Source organism: Bos indicus x Bos taurus, chromosome 14 (assembly GCF_003369695.1).
Source record: "Bos indicus x Bos taurus breed Angus x Brahman F1 hybrid chromosome 14, Bos_hybrid_MaternalHap_v2.0, whole genome shotgun sequence".
NCBI classification, from domain to species: Eukaryota; Metazoa; Chordata; class Mammalia; order Artiodactyla; family Bovidae; genus Bos; species Bos indicus x Bos taurus.
Window position 1 is genome coordinate 37,875,946 of NC_040089.1, and position 12,944 is coordinate 37,888,889.

Sequence of the window (12,944 nt, forward strand, 5' to 3'; positions counted from 1 at the left end):
ACTCTAGGCCAGACTGTTAACTAACGTGTTAACTGACAATGGATTGGGGTTAGAGGTACCACTCTTTCAGGGTATTTGTATCTTTTACAAGGTAACTTGTCAGTCCATAGCTCAAATGACTCCGAAATCACTGGGATGAGCTGCAGGAGGTGGAAACTAGTGACCAGGGCTAGTGGAGGGTGGATGGAGCTCCATCGTCTGACATTCTGCCATCCTCACTCTTGAATCCTAAAACCAAGCTCCCATAGGATTTTTCATCATGTTTTGACTAGGAGGCTCCACCCCCATGAATCTCAAACCTTTCCCCTAACAGACGGAAGTAAACAGATGAAATCTTGAAATATTAATTCCAAAAAGTTTCCTCACCAATAATAAAAAAATGAAGCTGACAGAGATATCTAGACCAAGCAACTGAGATCAAAATTTGATTGACCTGATATCGTAGAGAGGCTTCCCAGTGGCACTAGCGCTAAAGAATCCATCTGCCAAGGCAGGAGTTGTAAGAGATGTGGGTTTGATCCCTGGGTTGGGAAGATCCTCTAGAGCAGAAGTGACAACCTGCTTCAGTATTCTTACTTGGAAAATTCCATGGGCAGAGAAGTCTGGTGGCCCCATACAGTCCATGGAGCCAAAAAGAGTTGGACACAAATGAACAAAATTGACAAAAATTTTACCTCATTTCCAGTTTTTAAAAAACAACAAAAAAATATAACAAATGATGTGTTATCTCTAGCATAATTGTTTTTAAAACACTAGAAAGTGGATTAATTGTATTTTACTTGGCTTGAATAAGTTTCTTTGGGTGCATAGGGAAATTCTAAGAAGATTTGACTTCAAAGAGCTGTACTACTTTCCAGGCAATCTTGATTCCTCACACCTTAATTAAATTTCTGATAAAGCAGCTTATTCTGAGTTGAGCATATTATACAAATAAATATGAAACACCAACCAAAACAGAAGGGCAAAATTATTAAAAGCTGATTTGGTTGTAGTCTCAAGAGGCCATTGGACTAAAGCTGAGTGACTTACATAAATACCTTTGGCATTTGTTGGATCCTGTTCCTAAACACAATGTTCATATTTCATCTATAATAAGAAAAGCATCTCAAAGATTTGCAAGGCACTGGTCTTGCAAGCGTCCAGTTTGGTGTCTTGAGTAAAGTGAGATTGGCAGAGTCAGCTTAATCCATAATGGAAAGTTGTGAGCAGGGTGCTGGGGCCGCCTGGCAGCTGCGGCTCCCAGGCGTCTGCCGCTAGGTGAGCATGTGCACACAACTCTGCCACTGGCCCCCTAAAAAGAGCTTCTCCAGGGCAAAGCGCAGGTTCACACAGAGCCCATGGGCTGGAACTTGAATGCAATCACACCTCCAGCCTTACGATAAACAGTGTACTAGGGTGGTTTCCATTACAACCAAGTTGTACTAAAAAGTATCTGCTGCTTTCATTTTTCATATTGACTGAATCAGTCAAGTGTCGTATTTCACAGTTCACTGAGATGGAATCTGCTGAAATCTGGGCTGTCTGCAGCAAACTCAGATTTCAGCAGTTAAAACCAGGCCAACATGCGTCCCCAAAACCTAGCTTCTCATCACCCTGGATTGTTTTTTTCCCTCCGGTCCTCAGAGCCGGTTTTCACCAAATAGGTCTCTGCAGAACTGACTCACCTCAGGCCCGTCCACTCCATGCACAGCACCCTTCTCCTCACCCTCCCTGCTCAGTCACAGTGGGTAGCCATACCTGCACCATTCAGGGTTTCACAAGGAATGTTTTTAATGGCTCTAGAGTGTGGGTAACTGTGCGGTCATCCCAGCATGACAGCCCAAGACTGAGTTTCATTAAATCGGAATTACTTGGACATACCTGTTAATCATGAAAACTCAGGCTCACCTCAATGCCCCAGGGTTTCTGAATGGGCCTGGCACTGGTAGGGCTGGATGAAGAATTTTTTAAAGAAAGATTTTTAGAAACGAGATGACCTAAGAACACTTTACAAGGTGCGGGTAACAGTATGTTCCAATGTCACGTGTAATGACCTGTTAAGCCACCAAGTTAAGTAACGTCAGAGCTGAAGGAGAGGAGCGGGTGTGGGCCTGCTCTGGGTCCCTGAGTTTGGCCTCTAGATAAGCATTATAGCCAGGCTCAGCCCTCTGTCTGTGGGCACAACAGGGCTGACGCCGAGGTCATCTTCGTGGTTTCAGCTGTCTCTTGGCACGCTGCAGAATTCTCAGTGACTGCTTGGGCCCCTTAAGAAGTCCTGGGCCTTGTGATAGGAAGAAGAAGTGTGTCTTTCAACAGCCTGGAGACGAGCATGAGGAAATCAGAGCGGGCACCTCACTTGCTCCCACGGGAAATGGGCCATTTTTGGTAAAAAGGAGAAACAAGTATTTAAAACTTTTCAAATGGGCAATCCAGGGACTTCCCTGGTGGCCTCGTGGCTAAGACTTGGAGCTGCCAAGGCAGGGGACCGGGGTTCCCTCCCTGGCCAGGGAACTTGCTCCCACATGCCACAACTAAGTCCTAGTACAGCCAAGAAAAAAACTTAAAATAAAAATGAACACTTTTCTGTGCAATATGAAACCATAACACACATTAAGGGTAATGGTGATCTACATGAATATACCCAAACAGTATGAAGTCCTTGCCCTCTTGTCTTCCGGACAGGGCCCCGGTCTAGCCTGGCTTCAGAGAAACACATGTGCCATTTCTCTGTTCATCTTCTCTTCGGTCTCAAAAAGTCTAATCTCCTGTTGACGGTATGCTGACTCCAAATCAACTGAGGCTTCTGGGAAAGGGGTGGGGGTGTGGAGACAGACAGACACACACACACATGCAAACGTCTGCACACAGGTGGTCAAGCTTGGTAAACTTAATTCCTTCCCTTTTGCTTAGCCCTATTTCTGCTTCCCAAGCCTTCCTTCCCTTCCTCCTTCTTAGTCTGGCTTCTCAGTCTCCTATCAACCTTCCCTTTTGGGAATGGCACCCGAAAGGGCAACACACTTTCTAAAATGTTAACTAGATATAGTGATGTACAGGTTAAAGTCCCATGACACCCATTCTTTCATTTGACCCTTAAAATGACCCTCCCATACAGAAAAAGTCAAGCATCAATCCCCACTCGTGGTAATTTTTCTGCACCTCAGGGCCTGAGTGTTTTAATCAAGCCTCTGAAATTTGCTTGCAGGGGGCTGGTGAGAGCAGGTGGACGAAGCGTGACAGACAGCAAAAGCAGATATGGAAGAACACAAGAGACACAACTAAAGAAAATGCCAATTCTCTCCCCTGTTGTAAATTCCCATATTTTAGGTGACTTCCCCACAAATTACTTTTTTAACATACTTTTCATTAAAATGACTTATGAGGCATTATAAGAAATTCAGCTTCCTATGAAAAAAATCACTTTTTGCTAATAGTGGAAAATTAACCAGAGCCCCTGTAGAAGAAACAAAACAACTCATGGAAAAGGTAACCTAAAACTGTTTTTAAAGATATGATATGGCCACCAATATTACTGAAAATACATAAATACAGAAGATAAACTATAATAGTATCAATTTGCAAAAGAGAAAGAGAATCCTCTTATCCAACAGAATTTAAGAATCTCAAATTCCTTGCCCTTCACAATCACTTGGCAGAAATTGAGCTTTTCCCTATAATTGGTGGAGATAAGTTTAATCTGGATCCATAACACATACTGACTCATGGCTGACTTTGGGTTTTAATTACTAATAAGTGAAGTGTGAATCCAGTCGAGTAATCTTGTGAGAGACTGTTCCATTGATTTCGTATTCACTTATTCAAATGAATACGAAAAATGACTCCAAAATCACTGGACAAGAAAAACTTTCAAAAGGAAACAGCTGAATATTTAGCAAACTTAGATTTCTAAAAGACAATAATAAGCTCTTATGTTCTGCCCTATCACAAGTTTTGGCGATGTCAACTATGAAGGATGAGCCAACATTATTGCAGTTAGTAAAAGCTAACTTTCTGGAAATTTCTCATCTGTTTAGGTAAGTGCTCACAGGTATTCCTGACCAGCTCATACCAATGAAAAAAGGAGTTAACAGTTCAGGTTAACCAGGAGCTCGTATTCCCTGGCTATGCTTTAGTTTTGACACTTTAATGATGTTGACCTAATTAGGGGAAAGGGCAGCTGTAACACACACCTTTGCATTTTTTGCACTTCCTTTATTGCCAGATTATACGATGATGAATTGTGAGAAGCAGGTTTCCTGCCTGAGAACAGCGGTTTCAAAACGTCCGGCAAAACGGAATTAGAAGCACTGGCAACGTTCAAACCCAAAGCAGTGAGGATTTAATTCACTCATTCATCAAATATTTACTAGAGCTCTTATAAAAGTGCCCTGATCTAAACTGCTGCTGCTAAGTCACTTCAGTGATCTAAACTAGCTGCTGGGAATTACAGATCTGCGCCCAGCCTCCCTCAGGGCCTGGCTCTCCAGTCCAGTTGGGAGAAAAATACAACACAAATATACACAAATATACTGAAACACAATGACAATGCAGACTGATTGCAGGTGCGGAGCGGGGATAGAGTCTGGTCTGTGGGGGATGCAGTGGGGTGGGAGGGGGCGGGAACAGGGAGACCCTCTGTGAAGAGGAGGTTTTAGGTCTAAACCAGAGTGGGGAGCACGCCGAGCGGCTGGCCAGGGGAGCTGGGCAGGGGTGCCAGGCATGGGGAGGGATAAGCGAAGACTTTCCTGAAGGAAAACTGTTGTAGCTGAGTCATCCTGGGCAATGAGGAAAGAGAGAATGGCATGAAATTGTAAGGTATCTTTTTTCTAAAAGCGAAGTATGGGAAACAGATTTTTCCTATAGGATTAAAACAAAAATACTATGTCATTTTAATATGGAAGTTCAAAACTGGCAAGTAGGGACTCTAATCTCTGGTTCTGCAAATGGACACAGCAGGCTCAACAGACCCCTTGATCCTGAGGTCGTCCGTGTGCTATCTGGCTGCTTCCACACCCCCCCCAGAGTGACTCCTGTGACAAGCACAGAAAGACTGGGCAGGGGACATGGTCAAGGTGCTGCCATTACCACCGGAAGTGGCAGTGATGGTTGGGGAGAGGTTGAGAGCAGATGGTCCCACCCCACTAACTGGATTGTCCCGTCAGTGACACTTCAGAGCGGTCCTGGGGGCCTCCCAGCCCACCACCCAGCTAGCTGCAGTGAGACTGGCCACAGAGTCAGTGGGTTAGGGACACTCCCATTCAGCTCCATCCTCCCTTAGTTTTCTTTCTTCTGATCTGCCACAATCAGATTACATAAACACCTATGGTTCTCAATTGCTTTAGGCCTTTTCATCGCGGCTCTTCCACCCTTATAGCAGATAGCTACTGTAAGGGGCTTCCCTGATGGCTCAGTGGTAAAGAATCCACCTGCCAATGCAGGAGACGTGGGTTTGATCCCAGGGTCGGTAAATCCCCCAGAGCATGAAATGGCAACTCACTCCAGTATTCCTGCCTGGGAAATCCCATGGACAGAGGAGCCTGACAGGCTACAGTCCATGGGGTCACAAAAGAGTCGACAAAACTTAGTGACTAAATGACAACAACAACTTCCTCTAAGTTCCAGATGCTACAAAGCTGGTGTTTTTTTTTTTTGTCTATGCTGCTGCTGCTGCTTCTAAGTCACTTCAATCGTGTCTGACTCTGTTCGACCCCATAGACGGCAGCCCACCAGGCTCCCCCGTTCCTGGGATTCTCCCCCTTCCTAAATTATCTGTTCGTTTCCACAGAAGTGTGGCTCTCCAAGGGTCACTTATTTGCTGTCTTTCAACCAAATGCCTCATGTTAAAATTCTTCCTTAAAATATTTTTCTTGAGTAACAGTCATTTGAACGTCTCTCAAGGAATTACTGAAGTCAAGAGTTAGTGGAGTAAAAAAATGACCAAATGAGAAAAGTAAATGATATGACAGGGAGAGTGAGGTGACCCCAAGTAGTGCCTCAGTCTCTGCCTCCAGAAATGAGGAGCTTGAGATGTACAGGGCTGCTCCCCTTCCTCCTGAACGTTTCTTTAAAATCAAGGTTGAGACACTATCTTAATTCCATGTGATGATTTTTACCCTCAGGACCAAGACAAGAGGGGAGCAAAACATTCTGTTACATCTTATAAACATGGAATTAGAACAGAAAAGTTACAGGAGCCAGCGAATTATTAGCATCCCTTAAAGTTCTAACTCTAAATGCTAACCTGCAAGGCAACTCAGTATCTACAGACTGTTGCATCATTTCTATCACCTACTACCTCTTAGGTGATCCTCATATTCCCTGATCTAGAAGAAATAAACAGGGCTCCATAATAAGACTTCAGAAATAAGCTTCTTGTGTTTCCTAGGATGATGCACCACTGCCTACTCTAAGAAGTAAAGATCCAGAGATTTACCATGCTTTCCTGAATCTTTGTGCTGAAGTTGGTTGATACCATGTCTCCTGATTTTCCTGAGCTGCCATTGTTGGGGAGTACAATTGTTTTCCCTCAAAGGTTTTGCTTCAAGCTAAAATAAGGTGATGTACAAAGGTGGACCCATGTTGGGGAGTACAATTGTTTTCCCTCAAAGGTTTTGCTTCAAGCTAAAATAAGGTGATGTACAAAGGTGGACCCATTTCCTTGGGATTTCAGAAACAAGCAACAATCTCTATAGCACAAGAAATAATAGCAATACAACAGTAATTAACACTACCAGTCAGGCAACCTGAAGTGGTCAGTAACTATTAATACATCATCTCCCTTTGCTGCTAATGGTGAACCAGTGATTTTCAACAGTGGCCGCTGCCAGGAGTCTTACTTTCTAGTTCTTATTCTGCCATCATTGGGGCAGAAAAAGGGGCAGGGAAAGGGGAAGTGTGTCTTTATGTTCTTAAACCTTTGATTATTTTTTAAAGACAAAAACACATTAAGTAAATAACAACTGCTAGAGGGGCCAGGAAGGACTGAGCAAGTTGCAAGTCTCTGTATCTGGAGAAGTCATTAAAGCAGAATCTGGAAAGAGACTAAAAACAGTCAAAGTAAAATATAAAAGGTTAACAGGGTAGTAAACTTTTTTTTTTTTTGGCCTATTGTGTCATTGAAATAGTATTTTTTTTATTGTAGTAAGAATACTTAACATGAAATCTACCCTATTAAACATTAAGCGCCCGATACTTAGACTGTAAACAATCTCCCTGCAATGCAGGAGACCCGGATTCAATCACTGGGTTGGGAAGATCTGCTGGAGAAGGGAATGGTTACCCACTCCAGTATTCTTGCCTGGAGAATTCCATGGACAGAGGAGCCTGGTGGGCTACAGTCCATGGGGTCACAAAGAGTTGGGCACAACTTAGTGACTAACACTTTCACTTATTTTTTACAGTATTATCTCCAGGCACAATGCGGTATAAAGCTCTAGGACTTATTTCTGTTTAACATGAAACTTTATACCTTGGAACAGCACCTTGCAAATGCTCCTTCAGCCCCTGGCAACCACCATTTCATTGCTTCTACGTGCTGGACCATTACAGATCCTTTCTATAAGTAGAATTATGCAATATATTTGTTCTGTGATGGACTTATGTCACTTAGCAAAATGAACTGAGCATTTTTTAAAAAGCCAAGTGAAATCTTAAGAAGTAGTTAACTAGCTAAGTTAACTAGCTAGTTAGTACAAGGTCTTAAGATGTTTGTTGATTATAAACTATTACAACAGAATACTCGCAGACTATTTAACACCTTCCTCCCCCAAAGACTTTCGACAGAGAGATTGTGGCTAGCTAGGACTTGGATAAGAGTTTTATGAAACTGTTATAATCAGAGATCTTTGCATCACAACCTTTCATTATGTAGGTTCCTCCAATTTAAACTAATCATAAAAGTCAATAATTAAAGTAAGCATAAGAAAGTCATTTGCTAGAATGTCCCTCATAGGTTCATTTTTCACCTGCCAAGATTGAATTACCTCTTGTATATCACTAGGTGACAATAACAGGGAAGAAGCCAAGAGTGCATTTCAAATTAGAGGCTAAGAACTAACAGAGAGTATCTCACTAGCTCTAAAAGTTAGCTGAGGGCCACGAAGGCTAGCAGGGTTACATGGGCCAAGTACCCTATCTACAAGCAAAGTGAAAAACAAGTCAATGCAATGCTCGGTGATCACAGAAAACCATCATCTAAAATAAATGATGCTCAGCAGAGAAGACAGGAAAGACCCTTCCTCAAAGTCTGTGCCTATTAACAGGCAATATTAACTTTAAAACAGGGTCAGTTTGGGATAGAGATGTAAATCTTGAGTACTTTTATATCTAAAAATATTGCAAAACACAAGACGGCTTCCAGTTTCCAGTGTGTCAGACACATAAAAGTAAACAGTAGCCATAAAACAGGAGCATTTTTTAAAAAGAAATTTCAGACGTCTGGAAATATTAAGTTGCACAATATGAAACAGCCATTTTTGTATATTAAAAGTCTGAACATCAAAAATTACACATGATTCCACCAAAGAAAAGGCAGGGCTTATTAATTTAATGTTAAGAATTAAAGTTTGAAGACCTGCTACAAGTCTTTGGTTTCATAAGGAGGTTTACTTCAGTGGGAGAATATTACTAAAGTAAGAAAAGGATTTTCAATATTCTGTGCTAAACGTATATCTCAAATCACACAGAACTGGGGCCTATCAGTATTTGCTTAAATAAGCCTAAGAATAAAGTTTTCCATGTATAACCAGCCCTTTTTCATTTTTGTCTAACATATGACATTCATCCCTAATAACATTTTCTATTCCCAATCAATTTCTCCATTCTCCTGGGGGAATGCTTGAATCCAGCTATTAATGGTAAAACTTTAGGTGCATGGACCTTCTGTGCCCACATACACCCCACTTCTCAATCTATTATTCACTGCTTTCTCCTACTCACTCCAGCCCTTCTCTATTGCTCTTTCTTTCAAACTTGGCACACTGACAGTCCCATCTGTCCGTGTCAGGCTCTCCCCACCCCCCTTCTTTTAATACACCAGTGATCTAATCTTTCTTGCCTAGAATGGGGGGATTCTGCTTAGCCCCAATCCCTCTGCCTTTCCCATACAGGTGAGTTCTGTTGTTCAAAGAATGCTTGACGGATTTTGTCATATAACTCTCCATTTCTGCCTTATTTAGACCTTGATCATTTGCTCAAAACCAATTTCACCTAGAAGGCATCAATAAACAGAATGTGAATGTTATAAATGAGGATAATTTTCTAGGGAGGAGTTGTACACACCTGCAACTTTAATATTAGAACAAAAAGGTTCACCTACACTGGCTAGGTTTCCATGTGGATGGATATTTTCTTCCCAGTACACGATGTACTATGTTCTCTCTGGAAGTATTTCAGTGGTACTTTTTTTGTTTTGTCTTTTTTAAAAAAGGTTAACTTTCTGGACTCTGGGAAATGTACACAGGCACTGAGTGAACTCCATCACGTTTAGTATTAAGGAAGTAATTTTAAGAGGAAGGGGACCGCAATGCGCCTTCAACACTTTTTCAGGATGGAGAGTTTCAGAAGAGTTTCAGGTACATGTCTGCCTCATTCTATCCGGCTGAATCCTTTTTCACTTCTGGTTCTGGAACCCTATGCCGCCAAAGGACTGACACACACAGATTATCTGATGTTCTACCGTTTCCAAAGACCCGGGCAGTACCACCCTCCGGCGTTTACATACCTGGAGTTTGCTATTTCCACTTTGGTTCTTGCCATGGCGGCTGCCCGTTGTGCGCCTTCGATCGCTCTGTCCACCTTCTCCCTAGTTTTTGTATTTCTTATTGGTATCAGCTGCTTCCTTATTCCACGGACCAGGATATTATTTTTGTATTTTCCCTCTTCCTTGGAGCCATCGGGAAAGACAGTGCAGCCGTAGCCGTGCCTCTTGTTATTTGCCCACTCGCCTTCGTACTTCATACCGTTGGAGCGCTCGCTGATGCCGAAGCCGGTGCGCTTGTCGTTCTTCCACTCACCCATGTAGATCTCCGTGGTGGTGGCGTCCACGTGGTCTTCCACGGGGCAGAAGTCACAGTCGACGTCGCCAAAGCTGATGGTGGAGTTGGCGTCGCTGGAGCTGATCCGGCTCATGGCTGCGTCGCTGCGGACCGAGCTGCGCTTGCTGGAGATGGACGACTTGGACTCGGACTTGCGCAGTTTCATGCTTCCCAGGAGGGAGCCCCGGCGGAAGAGGCCGCCCTTCTTCTTGCCCGAGAGCTCGGCGTCGGCGTGAAAGTTGAGCACGAAGCCGCCGCGGGTGCCGGCCGGACTGTCGGCGGCGGCCGCGGCGTCGTGGAGCACGCTGCCGTTGCTCTGCTCGCTGCGCAGCGAGGCCAGCGACGTGCGCAGCGGCGAGCGGATCACCGTGGCCATGCCGTAGGGCACGCTCTGGCGCACGCCGTAGCCGTGCCGCATGCCGCCGGCCCACTGGCCCTGGTAGGTACCTTCGAGAGAGCGCAAGAGAGCACAGCATGAGTCCGGGGCCGCAGATAGGCCGATGGGGGCGTGGGTGCGCACATGGAGAGCCCTGCGCGGGCCGGGGACTCAAGGCCCAACCCCCCACACTGCCTAGTCAACTCTAAGCCATGCTTCGGAAATTCCCTTTGTGAATCCCCACCCTGAAGTGTTGTGTCTAGGCCGTTTCTGTAATTGTATATCAGCTTTGGGGATGTATCCCCCAAACGAGTGTGCTGCTTACCTTTGGTAAAATTGAGAGGAAGCCAGAGGAAAATTTCCACTCTTAACCCTATGAAATTCATCTCAGAGCAAAGGTGTGCCTGACAGTGCCCATTAAAACTTTGTTGACACCATTTTTTCAATGAATATTATGCCTTCTCACGAATAGGATAATCTCTAATCTAAATCTACATAGGTTTTTCCGATAGGTGTTTGTTTGTTTGTTTTGCTTTTCACTGAAAACATTTTACAAAGCACTGACTTCTAATACAAGAGAGTGATCATTAGAAAACTTTTCTCCCCTTAAATTAACACATCAAAACCCCCTCTGAGGAAGGCAGTGCAATAGCAGACGAAGAAATGAGCTCTATTTGTGAGCTGTATTTTTACTAATCTAACTGAAAAATGAAAGACTTCAGGTCTGGCAGTTTGACATTCCAACAAGCTCAAAGACCTAAAATTATTAGTGATCTGAATGATTGGAACATGAGTTGTCAAACAAGTTTTCTTACATTTTCTTTCTACCACATTCATCATGTTCTTTTAGGGCAGGGAAAACTATTTAATATTCAGGATTATTATTTAGTTTTGGGTGAACCTTTTTAAGCTGAGACGGATTTGACAAATAGAATATATATTCTGAATAGAGTGAACCATTATGAAAAAACGGGCAATTTGTTTTAACATTTTGTACTTCCAAGTGAAAAGGTCAAGATCTGTCCCATATTTGCTAAATTTCTGCTTTCTTCTGGCCATTCTCCTCATGGTTTCCCTAGCTTCTGCCACTGTTCTATGAACCACATCATAAACCAGAAACATTCTGAGGCCAGGCATTACTTCATAGGAGAACACAAAATGTCCACACTCCTAGCTGTGTGTCCTGTGGTATGTAGATGTTTGATGACTTTATAACAAACAGCTGTGGTGGCTAAAAAGCATGCACTATTTATTTACCTTTGGGAAAACTAAGATAAGGTCAGAGGGAAACTTCCATTCTTAACATTATGGAATTCATCTCAGAAGAAAGGTGTGTTTGACAGTGTACATTAAAACTTTGTCATCACCAGATCATTTTTTCAATGAATATTATGCCTTCTCAGGAATAGGATAATCTCTAATTTAAAGCATTTGTTTTCAGAAGTTTTTCTATTAAGTAAATTAGCAAAGACATTTAAAAATTAACCTGGAGCAACTTCCTAAATCATTTTAGGAGGAACTGGATGTTAAGATTAGGAGCTTAGAATTTTCTAAATTGAGTCCATTTCCTTTTAATTAAAGGCAAATTTTATATTAAACTAGCCCTCAAAGAAGTTACATGGAAATTTTAAGACATAATTACTACTGTATTCTTTCTAACTCACAAATATTATAGAAAGTAAATCATAACTGTCTTGACTTCTTTCAGTTTTTGGTTATATAGAGTTACTTTGCAGTATACTTTTCATTTCAGATTGCCATGAAAAAAGTTCCATTGCATGGCATACATTTACTTTTAAAATACTTAGAAGTGCTGCTTACTGATTATCTCATGCACTTAAAAGTTAAAGCCATAGTGGCTCCCAAGTCAAAAGTTTTGACTAATTGCAAGACTACCATCTCCCTCTGTTCGTTCTGACATATTTTTGGTATATAAATAGACAGTAGCAGGGTGACAATGACATATTGGGTTGGTCAAACAGTTCATTCGGGTTCTTCCCCTATATATCTGACAAAAAGCCCAAACGAACTTTTTGGCTAATCCAATACAAAGGGGGTCTGGTACTGTGAATGTCCTACTCTGGGTAGGTCTTAACATCTTAACCTGACATCTTAGAACTTTTGAGGAGGTGGGTGGGCCATGACTTTCCCAAAAGGATAAACCCCAGAGGATAAGACACTCAAATACAACATTTCAGATAAAGAAGCTTTCTACTCAGTATTAGCCATCTCCAAACACCACCACTGTAACCCAGAAGGAAACTGAAATTATTAGAAAATTGCAACTGATTTTCCCTTTGCCTAGATAAAAATTCAAGTTCTAAAAGTTATACAACCTGACTTACATGCACTAACACAAGCCACCTTATTTTAAAATTTTTTGTTTAAATAAACAAGGGACACTATAATCATTCTCCTCTAACTTTTCTACAAGTTAATTTTGCTAGAACAACTTCCAAACATACTGTTTGATATCAAGAAGTACTTACACTTTTAAAACACAACCACACTATCTTAGGAAATGTTTAACACTAAGCGGAAATGAACTACTAGTTTCC

At 42.4% G+C, this 12,944-nt stretch overlaps 1 protein-coding gene across 8 annotated transcripts in view; it reads right to left on the minus strand.

Annotated features, from left to right (window-relative positions):
* JPH1 (junctophilin 1) overlaps positions 1-12,944 on the minus strand; it is a 92,560-nt gene that overhangs the window by 75,890 nt on the left and 3,726 nt on the right. For 7 of the 8 annotated variants that reach the window (XR_003514458.1, XR_003514459.1, XM_027561211.1 and 4 more), the window contains exon 2: positions 9,698-10,457. The exons of the other annotated variant lie outside the window; for it this stretch is intronic. Coding sequence is in view for 5 of the 7 variants with exons in the window: in XM_027561211.1 (XP_027417012.1) it covers positions 9,698-10,457 (760 nt within the window). In the remaining 2 variants the exon portion in view is untranslated. The remainder of the gene's footprint in view (positions 1-9,697; positions 10,458-12,944) is intronic. 8 annotated transcript variants of the gene reach the window in all.